The sequence below is a fragment of the Sus scrofa genome, chromosome 13, assembly GCF_054392235.1.
Source record: "Sus scrofa isolate SSC_HxYL_T2T_F1_AM1 chromosome 13, Sscrofa_HxYL_maternal_Yorkshire_Landrace_v2.0, whole genome shotgun sequence".
Taxonomy (NCBI): Eukaryota; Metazoa; Chordata; class Mammalia; order Artiodactyla; family Suidae; genus Sus; species Sus scrofa.
This window is the reverse complement of record NC_139395.1, coordinates 48465047-48487073: the sequence shown is the minus strand read 5'-3', so window position 1 is coordinate 48487073 and position 22027 is coordinate 48465047. Positions and strand designations below refer to the sequence as shown.

At 47.6% G+C, this 22027-nt stretch overlaps 1 protein-coding gene across 32 annotated transcripts in view; it reads right to left on the bottom strand.

The window, feature by feature from the left end:
• Nucleotides 1-22027, bottom strand: part of DOCK3 (dedicator of cytokinesis 3) — a 507677-nt gene that overhangs the window by 16248 nt on the left and 469402 nt on the right. For 17 of the 32 annotated variants that reach the window (XM_021068832.2, XM_021068840.2, XM_084988414.1 and 14 more), the window contains 12 exons: nucleotides 21171-21319; nucleotides 14089-14175; nucleotides 12250-12354; nucleotides 7960-8101; nucleotides 6775-6941; nucleotides 6535-6621; nucleotides 5872-6051; nucleotides 5187-5270; nucleotides 4948-5064; nucleotides 2171-2292; nucleotides 795-933; nucleotides 133-280 (listed from right to left, as the gene is read on the bottom strand). In XM_021068832.2, the coding sequence (XP_020924491.2) occupies nucleotides 133-280; nucleotides 795-933; nucleotides 2171-2292; nucleotides 4948-5064; nucleotides 5187-5270; nucleotides 5872-6051; nucleotides 6535-6621; nucleotides 6775-6941; nucleotides 7960-8101; nucleotides 12250-12354; nucleotides 14089-14175; nucleotides 21171-21319 (1527 nt within the window). The remainder of the gene's footprint in view (nucleotides 1-132; nucleotides 281-794; nucleotides 934-2170; nucleotides 2293-4947; nucleotides 5065-5186; nucleotides 5271-5871; nucleotides 6052-6534; nucleotides 6622-6774; nucleotides 6942-7959; nucleotides 8102-12249; nucleotides 12355-14088; nucleotides 14176-21170; nucleotides 21320-22027) is intronic. The other 15 variants (XM_084988420.1, XM_084988429.1, XM_084988422.1 and 12 more) reach the window with 1 other exon arrangement.

Sequence of the window (22027 nt, the reverse complement as noted above, 5' to 3'; positions counted from 1 at the left end):
AGTACAGGTGATCATTCTCTAAGTCACAGGGCCACTCACTTTCAAAGATATAACCACAGGTGAGAGGAGGACAAGCAGGGCTCATGAGGCCCTCTCCTCTCCCTTCTGCAAGCAGCGCCCTGCCGTCCTTACCTCGGGCACTGGAAGGGGCAGAGGTAATCATCTGGGATGGTGCTGAGTGAGTGGAACTCAGGCTGGAGGAAGAAGGGCTTGCCTGGGACGAGGACAGAACAGAGACGTTGGTGACTGAGCCCTGGTACCTGGGGTTGGGATACGCGAGCTGCAAAGGGAGAAAAATCAGCAGGATAGAGGTCTGAATGGCCAGGACTGTAGGACTGGCCCAGAGTTGGCTTCTTCATGCTGTGAAGTGCCCAGACCCAGTATCTGATGCTGTACCCTGGCCCTGATGGAGGCCAGGCTGATGGCCAGCACTAAGGATCACCCATACCCCCCAAGGAGCAGGGCTGCTAGGTAGGTTCTAGTGATGGTGCCCATGAAGGAAGCAGGACTCAGCCATCAGGAGTGCCAAGCAGGAGCGCAACTTGGCAGAGGAGCTTTCCCACGGGATCTCTAAGAACAGAGGACTTAAGCTTAGATTTCCTGGAAATAAGGCCTGGAAAGTGCAACATAGGATGGCTGGAGGGAAGGGAAGGCAGTTTTGCCAGCTCTTGGTATTCTGAATTCAGGATCTAGAGAGCTAGGTAGGGGTGCCAGCCCTCAGATGAGATCAGCCAGCAGAGAGGTGAGTCCTCCAGGTCCAGTGCCTGGCCCATTCGCTTGGACAGCTCTGGTACCTGCATGTGGTGGTATAGGTCCTCAGGAGCCTCGCCCATGGAACTGTCACCCAGCATCACCACATTTCCCGCTTCACTAGATGCGTGCGAGGAGAGAGAGGATGATGAATGGCGACCGGTACCCATCAAATTCATGGGGCTGCAAACAAGAGTGGGATATGGGAAGGAGTCAGTTTCTGGAGTGGAGAAACCTTGCTAGGTGGTGGGGGGGAGAGTCGTCATGGGGTAGGGGGTGAAACAGTCATCCCTGGGCCTCAGCCATCACTGGTTTTGAAAGTTCAATAGCCAATGCTCATACCCATCTGAGACCTGGGGCAGTTCTGAACCCTCACCCTGCTGCTCAGGGGCCCCTGGTCTGGGAGGGCCAACAACAGCCTGGCACAGACTCTATCTAGAGTTAAATGGTTTAAGGCTTCTCACTCTGATGACATCAGAAGTTTTTCAAGAGGAATGAAAGAGACAGGCTGAATCAGGTCAAGGATCCCTGGTCCCCCTTGCTATGGGTTATTAATCTGAGCCAGTGTCCACCTCCTGCTAGGATCTGCATCCAGGTCAGGGTGTCCTCCTGGTTTGGGGGAGCTATCAAAACAGCTGACTCTGAGCCCTCTGTTAGCCTCCTTCCATTCCTGAGGCCCCAGGCTTGCCAACAGTTCTCTTCTTTCAATTCTAGGCAGCCCCCCATTCATTTGTCCTTCTCCTTTGTTGAGTGCACACTCTGTGCTGACTTGCTATTCATTCTGGAAAATAAACTCAAGTGAGGGCTACTCCCCTAGCCTGGCCTTCCTGCCCTTGAGTCTCAGAGGCTCCCCATGGAAGCCCTGGCCATCAGGACTCGAGTGCAGAGCAGGCATACCGTGACGTCCACATCACCATGCTCTTCTCTTCCTTAAAAATCAACTGGTGATCCTCATTCCCCTTGGGATCAAGTCCAAAGGCCTGAATGAGCAGAGCCCATCCAGAGCTGGTCCTGGCCCCTCCCATGCCCTGGGATCCTGCACTCCAGTCACTTGGCTCTACCTGTAGTGCCCATCAGACTGGCTTGTTCGTATCTTGAGGCATCTGTACATGTTAGTCACTCTGCCTGGATCTTGCTCTGTCACCTTCCTAACCCCAATTCTCTTCTGCCTAGCAAACTGCTACTCATCCTTCAAGACTTACCCCAAATGCCCCCTGCTCCATGCTCCCACTATACCATGTATCCTCTGTTACCCAGGATGACTGGAGGCAGAGTGTGGATCCTATGGCAGGAGTTGTATGTTTGCTGTGCACATGGGTAAGAGGGTATGTGAGTATACATAAGCACTATTTTGGACTTCCTTGCTTTGATCCTTGACTTACCTCTGTGGAGGGGACCCCCCTCAGCCCTAAGGCCATACCTGTGCCGGTGGGTCATCTTGATGTTCTCAGGGCTCATGGGGCTATGGGATGCTAGGACATTTCCCCGTGGGGTGCTGGTGCCTGAACATGCAGGGCTTAGCTTGTCCAAACCTGGAAACTCCTGTTGAGAAATGAATGCCACTTTATCAGAGTAAAGAATAAACAAGCAATGAAGGGTTGAGAGGGAAGAGCAGGCTGATGGTAGGAGTGTAAAAGGAAAAAAAAAAGAATCAGATACTGTTGGCTGTACCTAAACTACTGGCTTCTTTGGCGCAGTGACCCTTTCACGACTAAAGCACCCACCTAATCACACTGCAGCCTAGACCAGAGGCTGTGAGGCCTAGGTTGACCCACTAAGACAACGTATCTGGAGTAGGCTGAGCCTGGTCTGAGCTCATAAGAGTATGTTAACAGGCTTTCTCACTATAGAAAAAGTAGAACAAGAGCTGGAAAACAGGAGAAGAAGAGCTGATTATCAGCTAGTAGTCAGTGTGCACCTCTTACATAAGGAGTGGAGTTGGGTTTTACTGAATTGCTAAATGGCCCAGCTCTTAAGTGACCTGGGTTGTCTGTGACACAGTCTGTGGAGAGACAAGACATAAAATACTGATGCAAGAAATTGAAAAACAGCACAGTTCTATTTTAGCATAATTAAATTAAGTATGCAGACATCTTGGTAGAAACTCTGGATGCCAAGTTCTCCTGGGTGATGGCACAATGGTTTGTGTCCCTATTTGTGACTCTGAGGAAACAAAGCACAAGTATCCAGGTTTCTTAAAGTCTCTGGGCCCTAAGCCCACTGGGGATGTTTCTGAGCTTGGCCTGAAGAAGCAGGAGGTTTTCCACCCCCTTTTCCAAAGCATGCAGAAGGCTGAAACGTGCTTCTGCAGCTGGAGAGAACACCTCCATGTGTACCCTGGAGACTATGACGTACGTGGGCAAGCATTTTGTGCTTTTTTCCTGCAGTGACCTGAAAGTCTGCAGGGTAGAGAGCTCCCCATCCCCTACAATGGCCAGGCTCTCGCTGGTCACCTGCTGTGCCCAGGAAGTTTGTGCATGGAGAAACCAGCCAAGCTGGCAGGAGACACAGTGGAGTGAGAGGTAATGGAATGCTCATCAGATTCAGGTGCAAGTTTATTTATTTTTTTTGATCTTTTTAGGGCCACACCCTCGGCATATGGAGGTTCCCAGACTAGGGGTCGAATCAGAACTATATCCGCTTGCCTATACCACAGCCACAGCAACACGGGATCCGAGCCGTCTGCGACCTACACCACAGCTAAGGACCAGGGATCAAAACCGCATCCTCATGAATACTAGTCAGATTGGTTTCCCCTGAGCCATGTCAGGAACTCCCCCAGATGCAAGTTTTTAGTAAACGGACAGCCTAATTTTAAGGGGGAAAATATAAAAAACTACCTATGCATATTTCACTTTGAATTATTATGGGGGAATTATTACAGCAAGGAGAAACTTTAGGCTTTATGGGCTTTCCTTTGGAAAAATGTGCCTACTTCTCAAACTACAGACAATCTTCTTTTTATCTTTTTACACTTCATGTTGTCAATACCTGTGCAAAAACAGGCTGAGACCTGCACTGGCTGGGGCCTGGAGGGACTGAGATCATCAGAATACCCAGCATCTAAGAACAAGGTAAGTCAACCTAAACAGGTCAGGCCAACTGAGTCTGAGTGGTCCAGCCTCCCCAGGGCCTCTGTGGCCAGTGGTCATCCCTGAAGGGGCCTCCTTATCCATGATGGCCTTGCCCAACATCAAACTCAGCTCTACTTCCCTTGCCGCCCTGTCACTTCTACCTAGTAGGCCTGGGTAATGGGAAGAGGGTGGCAGGTAATTGAGCCCACACCCCTTGAGATCTAGCAGCCAGCCTATTTTTAGCAAGTAGGTGTCTCTAGAAAACAGGTGGAGTCAGCCCTCCAAGTGAAATGTGATAAGGTTGAAAATGGGGTAAGTGTGTGTAAATAGGGGCTTAGGACCACCCGAACTCTACTCTCAGCCAGTCAGCATTCCCTGTAAGACCTCTGGAGAGAAACTAGTCCTTGAATATGGTCCTTGCTTCTGCTTGTGAGCAGCAGTCCTTGGGTCAAACTCTGCCATGGAGATCTAGGAGTCAGGTCAGAGTCAGGGAGACGTTCTGCGGCCTCGGCCAGCCCCAGAAGCTGCCTGACCCCTCTAAGAGAAGCCAATACAAAAGTACTGCCCACCCTTGGCTTTCTCAGATGTGAGCCTGGATCACCAGACATGATGGAAGACAAGGGAGGGAGAGAAGGCAGGGAGTTAGAGGGGAAGGGTAAAGAGACGGAGAGAGAGAGAGAAAGAGAGAGGAGAGGGAAGGAAGACTGGGAGGGAGTGAGCAGGAGGAGGGAGATGGGGAGAGAAGGCTGGCTCAGGCTGTGCCTTACCTCTGCATGTTATTGGGATGAAAACTGTCTCCAAAGAGATGCCTGCATGTGGGCCATATACCTTAGCTCTTTTCCTCCTCACATGAAAACCTTTCTTTACCAGCACAGTGCATTGAAAAAAATATTTTCTGTCCTTGAATCTGACTCCTCCTTAGGAAGGGAGTGAATAAGGGGACCCTGGGCATCCTTCTCCTTGGATAGAGCACCTGCCCCTGCCCCTTGCTCCTCTGTAGTGGGAACAGCTTTTCCTTCACACTCACCTCCCCACTTTACACCCCCTTTTTTGCTTGCTGCTAGGTCTGGAGGAAGTAACGCCAGGTTATACTGCAGCAGGGACAGGACAGGGATCAGCTTACATGATAGAGACTAGCCCGCATCATCTGGAACTGATCAATCAGCTTCTTATGCAGAGGGCGCATTTCTGGGTGCACGAACTTCTCATGAACTGCCAGCCCGACTCCAAGGACATGGACCTATTAGGGTGACAGACAAGGCCACTCTATTTGCCAGGGAACCGGCTTTGGCAACTGCAGCCATCCTGTAGTTCCTCACCTTTCCCTCCTCGACACTGGCCTCCAACCTCTGCAAGACATACCTGCTCTTGCATGAGCTCTTTGAGCTGGGTGATCTTCTCAGCATCTGCTGGGTGCTTGGTGATGTAATCTTTATCAAAGAAGGCCTGTGAAAGGAAAGGCCAAGTCAGGGGCTTCTTCTGACTCTTCTACTTAGAGTCTGAAGGTGCCACTGGGCTGCCTCCTTACAGGTAAACATAACAATGTACCTCTAGCTCAGCCTGCTTGGACCTCCCTGCCATCACACATGTGTTTTTTGTGACTAAGAAGGACTGAAGGTGGTCAAGTCATCTAAACCTGAATGCTGGTCCCAGTCCCTCATGGAGCCAGGATGGTCTAGGGAGGGCAGACAGGGCCAGTGGCCAGGGTGAGGGGGCTACTCTCTTAGGCCACAACTCACTTCTTGTGAGGACCTGGGCTCTAAGGCTCCTCTTGGAGGGCCCTTAACATCTGTTCATAATCAGATGGATTACTGATCTGTCAGAGTTCAGAGAAAAGAAAGGAAGAAAAGGCCTCACCAGAGAGCTGGGCCATGGAAACAGGGAGTGGTGGGTAACTTAAAACCTCATTGCAGGACCATCCTCATTCAGCTGAAGCACAGCCAGGAGAGGGCTTGTTGGGAAGGCTGCCCTCAGAGGCTGGAGTCTCAGGAAGAGGCACCTGAGAACCACCTTCCCAGACAGAGCATGCTCTAGGGCCCCAGCTCACCTCCTGGTAGCGTGCAATGCCTCCATTGACAGCTGCGTCAATGACGCCATTCAGGCACATGCTGAGAAGGTTGATGTTGCCATGGACTTGCTTGTGTTGATACTGGCTGATCAGGGCCCGCAGCTCCTGGTTCTTATTCTCAACCACTTGGATGGCATTCTCCAGAGGGCTCACCTCCACCTGGGGGCACACAGCACATGGTGTCATCCCAGGCACATGACAATTCCCCCTCGTCACAGTCGTGAAAGTGGGGATCAATGACCTGAGATGCTGATTTCCTGCCCTGTTCCTCTGGACTTGAGACTCCCTGAGCCCTTTCTAATTTCCTCTTCTGATTCGTAGGCACTTAGAATTACAGTAAATAGAGAAGGGCACCAGTTCTGAAGTCAGACATCTCTGGCTTCTTGAATTTCAGAGAATAAATTTCTGCATTCATACATTGGGAGAACAAAAATACCTGCTACCTAGGGGGTGCTGTGAAGATTAAAGGAGAGAAGGAAAGGTGCATAAAGCCTCCAGCACAGGCTGGCCAGTGGCAGCCTAGGACATGCAGGCAGCAGAAGCGTGCTGTCGCTCTCTCTCTCCAGTCCTTAGAGAAAGGTCCCCAAAGCAAAGGCCGAGGCAGCAGCTGGGAAGATCAGCCTCATCTGAAACGTGTCTCACCAGTTCCCTTCTCTCCACTTCGAACCAGCGAGAGATGCCAGGCAAGCTGTGGGTCAGGGTCAGTGTGGTCCGCTCGATCCACAGGCTCTGCAGGGAGAGGGTACAGGCAAATTCAGATCATTAGGCAATGTTTCCCATGCCCCGCCTGCCTGAAGGAGACACTTATGAGTTCCCAAGAAAGGGGAACTTGCCCCAGCCTCACTATAAGCACTGCCCCCATGCTCCCCTAGATTTGTTCACCTTGAATTCATTCTCTTTGTCCTTGGGGCCTTTGTGAAAAGGCCTGTCGTACCGGAACTTCCTCACATTGTTGACACGGTAGAAGCTCTTGACGCGATCCGGGACCCTGTCCATCTGCAGGACATCCACGTAATCTGGAATGGGTGTCACTGCATAGATCTGCAAGTCTGGGCAGGAAGTGAAGGGGAAACCCAGACTTGAAAGAAAGATGGACCTGGGTGGCTGAGCCTTGTCATCCTCCCAAAGGAGAGAAGAACACCACAGCCCCTGTTCTACAGGGGCGGCAGCAGCACTTCAAGGGGCATATCAGACCAAAATAGACCAAAGCTCCCTGTCTGCCCATCCCTGCTCCAGCAGTGAGTCTCCTGAGTGCTCAGCCAAGTGAGCTGTCAACAGCTTGGCATTCTCCAGGGTCCCTTTAAGAAATAAGGGCAAGGGGTCAGGAGACTGCAGGAGTCCACCCCACAGGAATGAAAAAGTTGTAAGGGCCTGGGCCTGTCCACTGTAAGTAAGCTGTATTTACTGAAAAATGACCTTTTAATAAAATTCTCTTTGGGGTCTTTGTGGAGAGAGAACACAAGGGGGGTCTACCTGCCCTCCCCACTCTGGAACAAGCTTGCCACAGTCGTGGTAACTGTCAAGAGGTCTCCAAGGAAGCTGGGTGTGGGGATGGAGGGTCAGGCCAGTGTTTGCATTCAGACTTCCAAGTACCACCAGGACCAAAGGCACTCCCCATCTTCTTCCCTCCTCCCTCCACCCCCATCCCAATTCTGTGCCTCAGTTCTCCTGACAAAGGCTTGGGGTAACAACAGATGCATGCGGGAGTGGAGCAGGGCACAGAAGTGGAGTAACTCTGTGGCAAGAGTCCCTGGTGATTGCTGCTGGCTGCCATGGCAGACCCTTCACAGGGCAGGGGAGGGACTGAGGTGCTGGAAGCAGCCAACTGGAGGGATAAAGGTCCCCCTGGATCCCTGCTGATGACACGGCTAGGGGCATGCCAGGGCTTCTTCTGTGAGGCACAAGTGCCCTGCGAAGTGTGGGCCAGTAAGGAGGACACATTCAGGTTAAGGACTTCAGGATAACCTAGCCTGTACGTCCAACAACATAACAGAGTGGCAGGTGACTGGGTGGGCCACACTTCCCAGGGACCCAGCTCTCCTTCCCCTACCAAGTGTCAAAAGATACACTGGGCATCACACTGCAGGATAGCATCGTCAGGGTGGTTGGGGTGCTGCATGGCGACGGCCTGTGGGAACTCGCTGAGCATCCTCTGCTGGAAGGCCTCTAGCCTCTCGTAGTCATGGCCACGGCACACGTATTCTTTGTTCTGCCACAAACAGGAGAGCATACGCTTATGTCTTGCATGCAGCCCCCACCCCCATGCCTCCTCATCTCAGAACCATCCTAGGAGCCCCTGGGCAGGCATGGGGCACAGCATTCAGTTTCTGCCCTAAGGGAAATGATGGGCAAGAAGGGCGAGGGGCAGAAGGAGGGAGAGCTGCACTGTGGGACAGCCCGGGGCGGGAGGCAGGGCACGAGCTGCAGGAAGCTCATGGGAGGGAGGGCTCCTTACTCACGGAGGCAAGATGCCAGGGCAGGTGGGATTTTGGAAACAGCCATACCCGAAAAGAGTCCTGAAAGGTCTCCCTGGGTTACTGTAGTAGAGAAGACTCGTAGGCAATCTATGTGGGTACAGTGACAACCAGGGCAACCAGCCAAGGCAGGAAAAGGCACAGCTGGAAAGAAGGTGCTCATGGAGAACTGGTGAGAGGCTGTAGGTGTGTGCCAAGGACTAGTGCTATGGGTGCCACTCAATAATTTTAAAAAGAGGGTGATCAGGTATGTGCTTTTGTATAATCACGTCCATCAGCTGGGAGAATCAGTCTAAACATTGTCCAGTGTCCAGGGGCTATTAATCGACCCCTCTGGCAGCAATTCCTTTGCAACTGTGTCAGCAGAAGATCATTCTGACTGCACTTTTTTTTTTTTTTTTTTTTGTCTTTTTGCCATTTCTTGGGCCGCTCCCGTGGCATATGGAGGTTCCCAGGCTAGGGGTCTAATCAGAGCTGTAGCCACCGGCCTATGCCAGAGCCACAGCAACGCCAGATCTGAGCCACATCTGCGACCTGCACCACAGCTCACGGCAATGCCGGATCCCTAACCCACTGAGCAAGGTCAGGGATCGAACCTGCAACCTCATGGTTCCTAGTCAGATTTGTTAACCACTGAGCCACAATGGGAACTCCCCTGACTGCACATTTCTTAAAACCTCATGTTCTGTTTGGTATAGGCTAGGTCTCAGGTGGAAGGTATGAAAGGCACACCCTCAACCCTCCTGCTCTGCCTACCTCACAGCTGGTCAAGAGTGAGCGGCTGGAGGAGGCTCTTCTGAAACCCTCTGGTTACATCTGTCCGCCTGCCTACCTGCCTCACCAGATTCACTTTGACAAATGGTGTTAGGCACTGGCAGCCCCTCTTGGCATGTGTTCAGAGGAACAGAGAGAGAGGTCCCACAGGGCCAGCCCTACCTTTCCCAGTATAGGGAACATCACAGGCCAGGCTGTAGATGACCTCGCCTTTATAGAACAGTATTTCTGCCCATTTTTCACTTCTCCTACTATAGGTGAACTCAACCAAGGCTAGAACACATGTCCAGATGGATGAGAACGAAAGGGCAATACTGGAAGGGAAGTCAAGGTCAGGAGGAGCAAGGAAAGAGACATTTCTAAGTCCCTTGCCTGAAAAGCAGAAATGACAAAGAAGGTAATTGTGACAAATTGGCCTTTTCATATCCACTCACAATGTACAATGGTCACTAGCGTCTGTTCGTGGATCAAATGAAGAGAAACAGAAATTCTCTCAAGAAGAGAGGGCTGGATGTTTTCCTGTTTCCATGCAGATTAGTAGATAATCACATTTGTGAAGCAAGGCAGGCAGATGGTCCAGAGAAATCAAGCTGACAGAGCTAAAGTAATAGATGGCCTATGTGTTCAGGGAAGGTGAAAGAGTAGCCTAGCCTTCTGGGGAAGGCCCAGCAGGAGGGAGGCACATAATGTTGACCTTGAGGCTTGCTGTTGGTTTCAAGTTTGCTCAGGTGAGAGCGCCAGCATCCCCACATAAGACAGATCTGGCTGCCACTGCTTTACACTTCGTTCTTGCCATTTCCAAGGTAAACGGCTACCTCCGCTGAACTTATTCCAGTTGCCAGAGATGAACTCTGCAGCTGAGGGAAGGGAAGGCCAGACCAGGCAGATTTTGTCCTCATGAAACATAGCTCCTCGTGTGGGGATGAGAATGGACTGACTGAAGGCTGACATATCCTAACACCTCTTGTTATTTTTCTTGTTACTGGCATCCTTGAAACCACATTTGAACATTTAAACTGTCACCTGTGAACATTTCATGAATGGCTCAAGGTCAAGTTCTATGCTAGGTCCTATTTGTCAAAAAGCTCTGAAAGCCCCGAGATAATAATGTCCCCTGTGACATGGGCATAAGGGTGGGAAGCAGGTGGAACCACGCTGGAGACTTCTTGTTTGGCAGGGACAAAAATGGGGGACATGAGAGCCAGATTTTATAATACCCAAAATGATGATGTTTTGGAATAAAATCTGGTTGATGATGTTCAAATTGTGGGACTAGGAGTTCCCACTGTGGTGCAGTGGAAACGAATCCGACTAGGAACCACGAGGTTGCGGGTTCAATCCCTGGCCTCACTCAGTGGCTTAAGGATCCGGTGTTGCCGTGAGCTGTGGTGTAGGTTGCAGACATGGCTCAGATCCCGAGTTGCTGCGGCTGTGGCGTAGGCCAGCAGCTGTAGCTCCAATTAGACCTCTAGCCTGGGAACCTCCATATGCTGCAGGTACAGCCCCAAAAAGACAAAAAAAAAAAAATTTTTTTTAAAAAAGAGAATTGTGGGACTAAGCAAGGAGAGTAAAACAGCAATAAAGCATAATTTGCAAAGATAAAATGAGAAGGAAATAAGTTACAGGGCCAGACTCATTAGCTCATCAAAGGACTTTCTAGAGTTGCTTTTGGCTTCTATTTCTTATACTATTCCTTCTTCCTCTTCTGTTGACCTCTACCACTACTGCTGCTGTAGGATCTGTGCTGGGCGGGTAACAAATATACCACTTCTGAAATGCCTGGGCTGAAGGGTCCCTAGAGAGAGAAGGAGGTCCAGTCTCCTGAGGAGATCCTCTGCTCATTCACATTCTGCTACCAGAAACACTCTCATGGAATGGAGTTGAAGCCTTCTGGGGATCAACATTAGGCAGAGTGTGCTTGCTGTCCCTGTCACTATTACTAATTCCTACAGAAATCATTTTTCTTTTTGGTCTAGAATGATTACTGCCCAGGAAATGTGCAAGTTGACCTGCGTTACATCTGAAATGGGGTCAGCCTGGACTCTGTTGCTTAGCAGGCTTTTTTTTAAGGAGCCATTAGTCCAACTGACCTTCAATAAGATAGCAAGCTTATTTTTCCTCACTGGCTAAAGCAATTTCTCCAATAACTCAGGATCCCAAATACATCAAAGGAATCCTATGAACTTTCCCAGCTGCTTCTTGAGATTCATGGACACTGAACCTTAGAAAGATACTGGAACTGGGGACAATCAGAGCTAGTCTCAGGTCTCAAATGCAGTCCTAGGACACTTCCATCAGCACAGCTTCATTCAGGTCATCTGAGAACACTGAATACCTATGGGCTACAGACTACGAGCCCAGGGTGAGTCCTCCTGGAGCCTGTGGGTAGTGCTGAATAAAGGCAAAAAAATCGCAAATGTTCAACTGGTGTCAGCATATCTGTGCTCAGTCATTCCTTCCACTCTGTTTATATCCCAGCTCAACCTTTCCAGCAATGGAGAAAAATGGCTATCATCATCATGAGCCAGAGAACTGGCCGCCTAGGAAAGGCTTTCCACAGCCAAATCCAATGTTTGGCAGCTCCTACAAACCCTGGGAGCACAGGGGACTATCCTCTGAGTTCTCTCAGATCCCCTGTTCTCCAAGCTGGCTGCAAAGCCTACAGTTCAGCCAGGGGGAAGAATGATCCTCTTAAATGCCAAACACCAAGAGGTCAGCATACTGTTGAAGTCAGGGCTGTACTGATATCCAGTCTGGCTGAAAATAATCACAACGGAGGATTCCAGGCACTGGAAACAGAAGTGGAAATGTTCCTAAACATAGCTATGGGACATTCTCAGAGCCTGGTCATTTCCTGCAGGAACTTGGGTTGATTTGGTAAGAAAACCACCCTCATGTATTCCAGGTAGCAAAAAACAGTATAACTGAAAGAAACAGAGTCTAAAGTTGGTAGCTGGTCCAGTGCCAAATGCCCTTCATTGACTGGTCGGTCCTCCAAAAAGTACTATTCAGTAGAACAGGGAAGAATTAAAAAAAAAAAAAAAAGGTTTATACATAAATTCTGTATAAAACATGATAGAAGTTTTTATGACTACCTGAGTGGACTCACCCGAAGGAAGAAAGGAAACTTCCTGCCATAGAAGCCAACACGAAAGAACTCAGGCTCCAGGCGCTGTTGCTCCATGATGTTGTCATAGTAGCTGGCCTCCATTTTCTGTGAACGAAAAAGGCAGTTGCCTTCAGGTTGGCTTGACTGCTAGTGGTGTCCAAAGCAAGTTCTCCCAGGCCTAAGTAGACACTGTCTTTTAGAAAGAGAACATGGTGACTCAGTCTAGATAGAAAGAGAGCTCCTGGCCGTGATCAACCTCTCCCCATGGAGCTGCCTGTTGGAGAGGAAGCCCTCCCTCTCCATTACCATTCGATGGTGCAGCAGGGATAGGCTTGCTCTCTGCAGCTCTAAGAAGCTGCTCAGTGTGTCCTTCCCTGGAAGTGGACCCCACCCCACAGAGATTTATGCTTCCTGGACTTTCATAGGCACATGTTTAACATGGACTTATTTTTCTGTCCAGGGATTTCTGGTTTTGACTAACACACACTATACCAGTTGACCCCTGACTATTGTTACTTATAGGTGGCTAACAGCAATTCTCAGCACCATTTTCCACCAGTCCAACTGCATTACTTTTGTCCATTTTATCATCTGACAGAAGATGCTAACAGAGTGAGAGTGAGGAAGGCTTAGTTACCAGCATCACTAGTACTGGTCCCAATTTGGGAGATTTTAAAATTTATTTTTTTGGCCACGCTCACAGCATGCAGAACCTGCCAGTGACTGAAGCTGAGCCACAGCAGTAACAATGCTGAATCCTTTTTTTATGTTCTGGCTGCCCTGTGGCATATGGAGTTCCTGGGCCAGGGATCAGATCTGAGCCACAGTTGCAACCTACGCTGCAGCTGTGGCAGTGCTGGATCCTTTAACCCACTGTGCTGGCTCATGGACTGAACCTGTGTCCTGGTGCTGCAGAGATACCAGTGATCTTGTGCCATAACAGGATTTCCACAATGCTCCTTAAACCCTAGGCCACCAGGGAACTCCAGATTATAAACTTTAAAAGTTGAACTATGCCATGATGTCTGGCACTACTAAGGTCAATAAGTTTTTTAGTCCTGGCGGACCTGGTTTCACATTCAGAAAAACTCACTGAAATTTGACTGGGAAGACAGCTCTAACACACTTAGTCAAGCCAGACTGGCAGGGAGCTGAAGCCTTCAAAGCCAGCTAAAAAGCTATCACTGGAGAACAATATCTAGTAGACAGGCCCAAACCCTGATCAGGATCAGGGAATCCAGCAGAGCTAGCCATGCTGACAAGGGCGCATAAGGAGGAGGAACTGAGATGCCTGGCTTCTCTTTGCCAATAACCTAAGCAGCTGTTATGATTCAAAATCCAGCAGCAGCAAGTGGAAAAATTTTGGGTGGAGACCTTCAAAGTCCATTTACTTAATTTTGCATCCAAAAAGGGAATAAGAACTTCCCTTTCTTGGGTATTTGGAAGTGACCACAAGCCAAAGCAGAGAAAGATCTTATCATGTTTTCCAATGAAGCATCCCTGAACAAAATCATTTCAGGAAAAGCTTCTTCATAAAGTCAAGATGCCACCTCCTCCTTGAAACCCTCATCCTATCCTGTGTATGCTGCTTCTCCCTTCCTTGAGCACCAGTGGCTCTAGGGGTGTGAATCACACAATCATTTGTCAGGTGTGTGTTGTGGTTCCCCAGCCAGAATGCAAGCATCTCCAGGGTAGGAACCCTGGCCTCTGCTTCTTCTATACTGTCCACAGCACTAAGACAAAGGCTGTACCCACAGTAAATGTTCCCTTAGAAGCTCGTGCCAGGAAAGTGCTAGCACCTCCAGTCAGGTTTAGGCAAGGGGAACGGGAAAAGCTTACCCGAATCCAGCTGAGGCTCTGATAATCATAGAGGCTCTCATACTGACAGGCCAGCTCCCTGCACAGTGGGATCCCAAACTCCCAACTCTGCGTCAGAAATAGAACATGGCTTTAGCACTTTATACATCCTAGGGACAGCCCAAGCCCATATCAAACACATCAGAGGGCATAATCAAAGGCCTCCTACAATTCATATGTCACAAAGAACATATGTTCAAATCCAATTTGTGGAGAACACACAGCACTGTGGCTTTCTGGCTCAAGGCATGGCTTTCAGGTTTCTACTCAAATGTTTGCACCTGCAAGAGGCCTTTCCCTGACTACCTTATCAGGGACAGGCACTACCTCATCCATTCTTCTTCATTACTCTGAAGTTATCTTATTTTGAAAAAGTATTTACTTAAAAAAAATTGAAGTATAGTTGATTTACAATGTTGTGTCAGTTTCAAGTGTAAAGTGATTCAGTTACATATATGTGAATCTTTCTCAGGTTGTAGGTTATTACAAGCTATTGAATACAGTTCCCTGTGCTATATAATAAGTCCTCGTTATCTGTTTTATGTAAAGTTCTGTGTACCTGTTAATCCCAGACTCCTAATTTATTTCTCCCCCTCCTTTTCCCCTTTGTTAACCATAAATTTGTTTTCTATGTTTGTGAGTCTTTTTCTATTTGGTAAATAAGTTCATTTGTATCATTTTTTAAAGATTCCACATATAAGTGATATCATATTTGTCTTTCTGTGTCTCACTTCACTTAGTATGATAATCTCTAGGTCCATCCATGTTGCTATAAATGACAATATTTCATTCTTTTTTTATTTTTATGGCTGAGCAATATTCCATTGTGGGGTGTGTGTGTGTGTGTGTGTGTGTGTGTGTGTGCGTGCGTGTTTATCTCACATATTCTTTGTCCATTTATCTGTTGATGGACAATTAAGTTGTTTCTATGTCTTCTTGGCTATTGTAAATAGCACTTCTACAAACATAGGGGTACATGTATCTTTTTGAATTATAGTTTTGTCCAGATAGATGTCCATATGATCCAGGAGAGGGACTGGATTTAGTTCTGAGGAAACTCCATACTGCTTTCCATAATGGTTGTACCAATTTACATTCCCACCAATAATGCAGGAGGATTTCTTTTTCTCCACACCATCTCCAGCATTTATTATTTGTAGACTTTTTGACGATGGCCATTCTGTGAGGTGACTGTATTTTTGATTTGTATTTCTCTAATGTTGGGCACTGACGTTGAGCATCTTTTCATGTGCCTATTGGCCACCTGTATGTCTTCTTGGGAGAAATGTCTATTTAGGTCCTTTGATCATTTTTTGATTGGTTGCTTTTTTGATATTGAATTGTTTGAGATATTAGTATGTTTTGGAGATTAAGCCCTTGTTGGTCTCATTGTTTGCAAATATTTTCTTCCATTTCATAGGTTGTCTTTTTATTTTGTTAATGGTTTCCTTTGCTGTGCAAAAGCTTGTAAGTTTGTTTAGGTCCCATTTGTTTATTTTTGCTTTTATTTCTTTCACATTGGGAGACTGATCCAAGAAAATATTGCTGTAATTTATGTCAGAGAATGTTCTGCCTATATTCTCTTCTAGGAGTTTTATGGTGTCGTGTCTTACATTTAGGCCTTTAATCAATTTTGAGTATATTTTTGTGTATGGTGTGAAGGAGTATTCTAACTTCATTGACTCACATGCAACTGTTCAGCTTTCTCAATACCACTTGCGGAAGAAACCGTGTTTCCGCCTTTGTATATTCTTACCTTCTTTGTCAAAGATTAGTTGACCGTCGCTGTAGGTTTATTTCTGGGCTAAAAGTATTTACTTTTATGTTGTATTAGTTTCAATTAGATGATAAGCTGCATGAGGGCAGGGACCCTGTTTATATCCTTTACTTCAGAGCCTAGAACAGAGCCAGGGATGAGCAGGTACTCAAAAAGGTTTATTTAATGATTTAATAAAGGAACAATGGCTTTTAAATTAAGATCATTTAGGCTTAGGAACAAACATGGAAACTAAGCAGGAAGTGGCTACCCAAGGACTTGGTAATAGGCCTGGCAATTTCTTTTACAGAAATATTCAAATCTGAGAGTAGGTTTCAGATAATCCTTGACTTATCAGGTCTTAGGTTGGTTCTTTGGTGTGGCTACTATTATGGTGACAGGCCCATCTAACAGGTGCTTGAGGAGGGCTGCAGCGGTTTTCACTAAGGGGCAATATTGTCTATTTCCTCCTTTTTAATATAGTGCTTTTTCTCTTGGTGAGATTGGGAACCATATGTGTACTTGATATTTCAGTCAGGCTTTTCTCCTCAACTTTTAAGTATTAATTAAAATTTTTTACTAGAGAACAATTTTAAGCATATATAAACATAGAAGTCTAAACTTCTAGGTACTCATCACCAGCCTCAACAATGACTACTTCATGACCAGTCCTGTATTAGTCACATCTCATCCACTTATTCCTCCTCATATTTCTGGAAGCAAATCTCAGACATCATAAAATTTTACCCATAGATATTTCAATAAGAATGTTTAATAAGCACTATATTTTTTTAAAAAAGATTTGAAATAGGATCAGGGAGGACAACATTTCATTTGGGACTGTGTTTCTTAAAAAGAGCATGGTATTTTTATCCTTTTAAGAAAATAATGCCAGCTTTCATTCTTCTTCAAAGTCGGTGTTTAATGTCCCAGGACTGGTTCTGGTGGTCCTCCTTTCTGGTTTTCATTTGTTGGGGGTTTTAGTTCTGCAGAACTCAAAGATACTGTTATGCATATTCCCTGAAGAGGAACCAGGACTCTACACAAAGGCTACACACTATTGTTTCTTGACTGCTCCTCCCTGGTCTCTGCCTCCCTCCCATCCCTGAAAGCTTGCATCTACCCTCATCCTTATCTGCGGCCCTATTTTCTACTCCCAAACTATAAAACCACTTCCTAATCTGTCAAGAGAAGGTACAATTTTTAGGGCATTAGCCTGCTGTGGCCTCCTTTGCCTGGTAAAGCAATAAAGCTATTTTCCCCTCCTTCACCCAAAAAAGAAAGAGAAAGAAAGAAAGAAAAGAAAGATGGAGAAAAAATAATGCCATATGGGTTGAACTGTAGGATCAATTAAAAATACCAAGACAAACCAAAGAGAATTTTAAATAGACCCTGACTCCTTGCTCCAATACAATGCCTCTGCCTCAGTGAGCTAGAGAGTCTCTTGTACCCCCATATCACAGATTCTAAGTACACAACATGCCTGTCCTCTCTGGCTCTAAGTGCTGTTTGGGCAGGTTTCAGTGAAGGGCCCACAACAGGAGGCCTGGCAGGCAGTTCTGGGGGTGCTGGCGCAGCAATGCTCTATGTGCAGACTGCTGGCCAGTCTTCCAGGCGTGCCCCCTGGGGAAATGCTCATCTAGGTAATGAGGGCCCCATGTGGAGCTAAAGGCGCTATGCCTGCAGACGGCAGTTCCCACTTTCCTATTAGGAGAGTAAAGCAGTTCCACTCTCCTATTAGGATCAATGCTTATCTGCCTTGCTGGCATCTCTGCCCTGCTTTTGTAGCTCTGCTGCTCCAAGCCCACCCCCAGTCCCCAAGAGCAAGGACCAAGAGATTTAAAATACTCTGTCAGCTTTGAGGGTTGTGCTGGATTACTGGTGGGTCTGGGTGCTTTGAGAGCTACCTCTGAACACAGATAGGGAATGTGCTACAGGTGCAATGCATCCCCATCCACATTTCTTCTCTTGGTTTCCTTCCTTGTGGCAGGAGGCAAAACTAGCTCTAAAATGCTTTACCAGTGTCTGAAATCCAATCACTTCTACCAGCTTGGGCAGATGTGTGTTTATCCATCCTTGTTGCCCCCTCAACAGGGATGGTACAAAATCTGAAATGACTTGGCTCACTCTAATCAAACTGGAAAGGAAGGCAAAAGCTTGGGACTCCAGACTGGCAGTCTTTGTACTTTTGTTTACACACAACATATTAGAAGCAACAGACTCATCATTCCTTTAAAGGAGTGTGACCAATAGTAACCATCAGGCAGTGGAGCCTGAGCCCACCCTCACAGACAAGGTTAGTTCAGTTCTGATGGTTTGTATGCCAGATAAATAGGAGTCAGAGGCCTCTGTCCAGCTTCCCTTCCTGTCTACGCCCTACGCTCCCGTCTTCACACCTTCTCTTATTTTTTCAATCCCTACTATGCCACACCCTTCGGAGAGTCCCTCTCTCTTTGTCTGGCCTGGGAGAGCTGACCCTCTGTGACCACAGTCCAATTTATCATGGAGCAGATTCCTAGGTTAACCACTTCACCACTGGAGAGAATGACTCAGGGTTTGGCTATGACCATGAGTTGAACTTCTGATTCAGTCCTTCTGGATACTCAGGAAAGAAACATGGGAAAAAGGAGATTGGGCTGTCTGTATAAGGCAGGTAACAGAGAGGCTAGGAGTATGTGGAAGAAAAGTGGTGGTGAGGCAGGGTATGCTGGAAGTGCTGAGGTCTAGGACTCACTATCTGCCCCTCCCTTGCACTCTTCTTCTTTTCTGCCCTCCTCTTGCTGCTAAGGTAGCTTTCTTCCTGGCCCCAAGAACCCTACAGGAGCACTTTCCCTGCATCGGTCAGGTTTTGTTTTTCTTGTGCCATTAAAAACAAAAAAACCAAAAAAAACCAAAACCCAAAAAACAACACCCCCCCCCCATCAAAACCCTGAATGCTTTCAAGAAAACTGTTTAGCCCAATCCATTCCTTCTATCAGGTATGGAGGAACAGAAACGGAAAAGCTGGACTTTTTGCATGAGGCCAAGAGAATGAATCTGATAAATACCCCTCTGAGGATGAGCTTGGAGCCTCCCAGTCCTTCCTTTCCTGCTCATCTATAATAATCAGGCAGGTTTTACATTACAATCTCTTGTCCATACTAAGCTTTAAACCTGCTTTTCTTAACAGTACTGTAGTGTGGGAAGAAAAAGCAGACCATTAATGCTCACATGTCCCACTGGTAGGCTCAGTCAGATAGAGCATAACTCTGCTCTGTACTCTGTGCTCATGAAAAGAAAAGATAGCTAGTACAATAAAAACACTCATACACACTCACACCATGCTTATCTCATTCCCTTGGTGCTGGGAGGGCTTGCTGGGCATATGGGTAAGTGGCAGTTCTAGGTGGGCTGGGTGCCAGACAGTCAGGCCCAAAAGCATAATGCCATGGGCCCTAAGCCCACCCATGGACCAGCAGGGAGAGGAGCTTTGGGCTGGCACTGTGGATCAGTCAAGTGTGCTGGCTGAGAACTAAGCATGGGTCTTCTTTCTGGGCTAGGTTACAAAGGGATCCTGAGGTTCTGGACAAATTCTTCTTTACAAGTGCTATCTCTACATGGGTGAATGGTTTTGACAAACAGTGAAGTCACCTATGTTGTATAAAACTGATGAATATTTTCTGATTTATGGCAAAAGTTATTAATGTTTAAATCTTTATTTTTTTATGATGAAAAAACTCATTAAAACCTCAATTTTCGCGTGCCAGCCTGACCGTCTTCTAGATTGTGGTTTGTTGGAACTGGGTGTGGCCCTTTGTGGCAGCTGAGCCACAGGTCTCAGTCATCTGAGGTCGCCACCACGGCGACCTGCTCTGTAGAGGTACCCTAGGAATTCCCAAACATGCTGTGACCTCTGGGGGCAGTGGGGCATGGATTTAGCTGTTAGCTGGGCTTGGATGCCCAGAGCTGTTGCTAGTGGCAGGAGCCTAGGTTCAGGGTTTTGACCTAATTCCTGCTCTGGGCACTCAGCCCTGTGGCCTGAGGGCTGAGTTCAACTGACCTGGACTCCAGGGCCCAGGCTCAGCCTGGTTCCATGTTCCTTTGTTGAAGCATTGACCGAGCGTCTATTTCCACACTGTGTGATATCAGTGGACCTGTCCACCTTTCAAAATTATTTGGGGCCACCAGCAAGGTCTGGAGGCTTCATGAAAAAGGACTGCAAACAGATGGCATAAGGAAGGACAAAAAGGTGGTGAGGGTATAGAGCATGGACATGGGAAGACAGTCAGCAAGTGTAGAATCAAAGGGGATCTGTGTGTTTCCAAAGGCTGCTTGGCAACTGCAGTCACTCAGGAAGTGGGACAGTGGCCACCCACGGCTTGGAAGAATCTCTTGCCAGGGCTGTGATGGAGGCCAGTGGTGCCCAAAGTTGCTGGTACTTATACCCAGGAGGTGCCTAAATCACAAAGTTGAGAATGTTCAAAAAGACTCCACAGCATGTCTATTTTTATTTAATTTTTCAAATAATTGTCATAATGTAAATAAAAACATATATATTTATATATATATATATAAATCAATTTCCATTCAAGTCCCAGGTACAGCCACTGCTGTTCCTGAATGATCCTATTTCAGCTTTTTAAGACACGCTCAAGGCTGAGTGATGAGAGAACAGCTTCAACAAATTATACAACCTCAGCCTTTCCAGTGTATGGGCCACACCCAAGAAGAGGTAGTCAAAGAGTCCTACAAGGAGCTCTCCCAAGACGGGAGTAGAAGGCTGGGAAGCCCTAAGTAAGTCTGAACCAGTGCTGACAACGCCTGCTAGTCCCACAGAATCAAGTTTGATAAAGAATAACTGCAATGAGAGGAGCCCAGACTACACTGTGAGAAAGGGAAGCCCACAACAAGAACATGTACCCATAAGAGGCCATCTAGGCCTCCTTTGGCTGTGGTTAAAATCCATTCATTTTTAAAGCTCACATTTTCTATGATAGATTAGAAAGCTACAATAATGTAAGCAAATCTAATAAGTACAAGCAGGGGGCCCAGAAGCCCTTGCTGTAGGAGCTTTAGCATTTATAGATGTACAAAGCTGGTGTGTGGGGTTGTCTCTTAACACCCCCAATCTGGAATAGGCTTCCAAGCTAAAGAATTAACTTGTCATTTTTTTCCCCTGAGAAAATCATGCTGCCCCCAGATCTAATGCACACACATGGGCATCCACCCCCTTACCACTCTCTGCAGCAGTTGCTATCCCTACAGTGTTAAGATGCCACATATTACAGCAGAAGATGAAGGGCTCAAAGCCTTGCCTAATACCACCTACCTTGCCTTTGTTGAAGTAGTGGATGATCTTGCGGCACAGTCCCTCTTTCCGCTGCCACTCTGTTTGGGATGGGTAGTGAAGGAATTCCCGTAGCGGCCGTTCCTCCCACTGCAGCAGCTCACAGTAGAGAAGCAGAGTGAATGCAGCCTCTGTGGGGACAGGCAATGTGGAGGTCCGGGGCTTTCCTTCGGGGTCCAGGGGAAGCCAGGTACCAGGGAGCAGGCTAAGCAGCATGCCAGGGCAAGGTATGTGCAGCCCAGGTCAGGGATGCTGGATATCAAAGCTGAGCTATCCGCTGATAGATAGAGGGGCTATCCATCCAGCCAAGAGCCCTTGGCCACAGCATGGAGGAACCAAAGATACTAGTAGATCCCTCTGTCTCTCAGCCTGGTCACTTGCTCTGGGCTCTCGATAAAGTATGGTTCAACTACCTGAGAGCCTGTGCACAGGCTACTCTGCTCTGGGACACACTGACATGTCAGAGAGAGTTCTTGGGTTCTTTTTTGCTCAGTTGACTTTTTTTGTCCAACTGTCTCAGAACTGGCTGTGAGGGGTGAGCACTGACCAAGGCTTTTCTCAGCCCTTCCAAAGGCAGACTCAATGCCTTCGGCTCCATTTTCTGACTTCAGCATGGCCTTTCTCCTCATCTCAAGCATTTCTAAAAGGGCTAGAGAGGAGGAAAGTACATGGGGATAACTGTGTGATGAGCTTCATTCCTGGAAGAACTTAAAGTTGATGTTGGGCCCAGGGCAGAGGCCTGGTGACACCTCCCATAGTTGTTAGAGAGGGCTTATAAACCGACCGCAGCTAAATGCTGGGGCTTCCTGAATCCCAGGGAGTGAATCACACTGAATTAT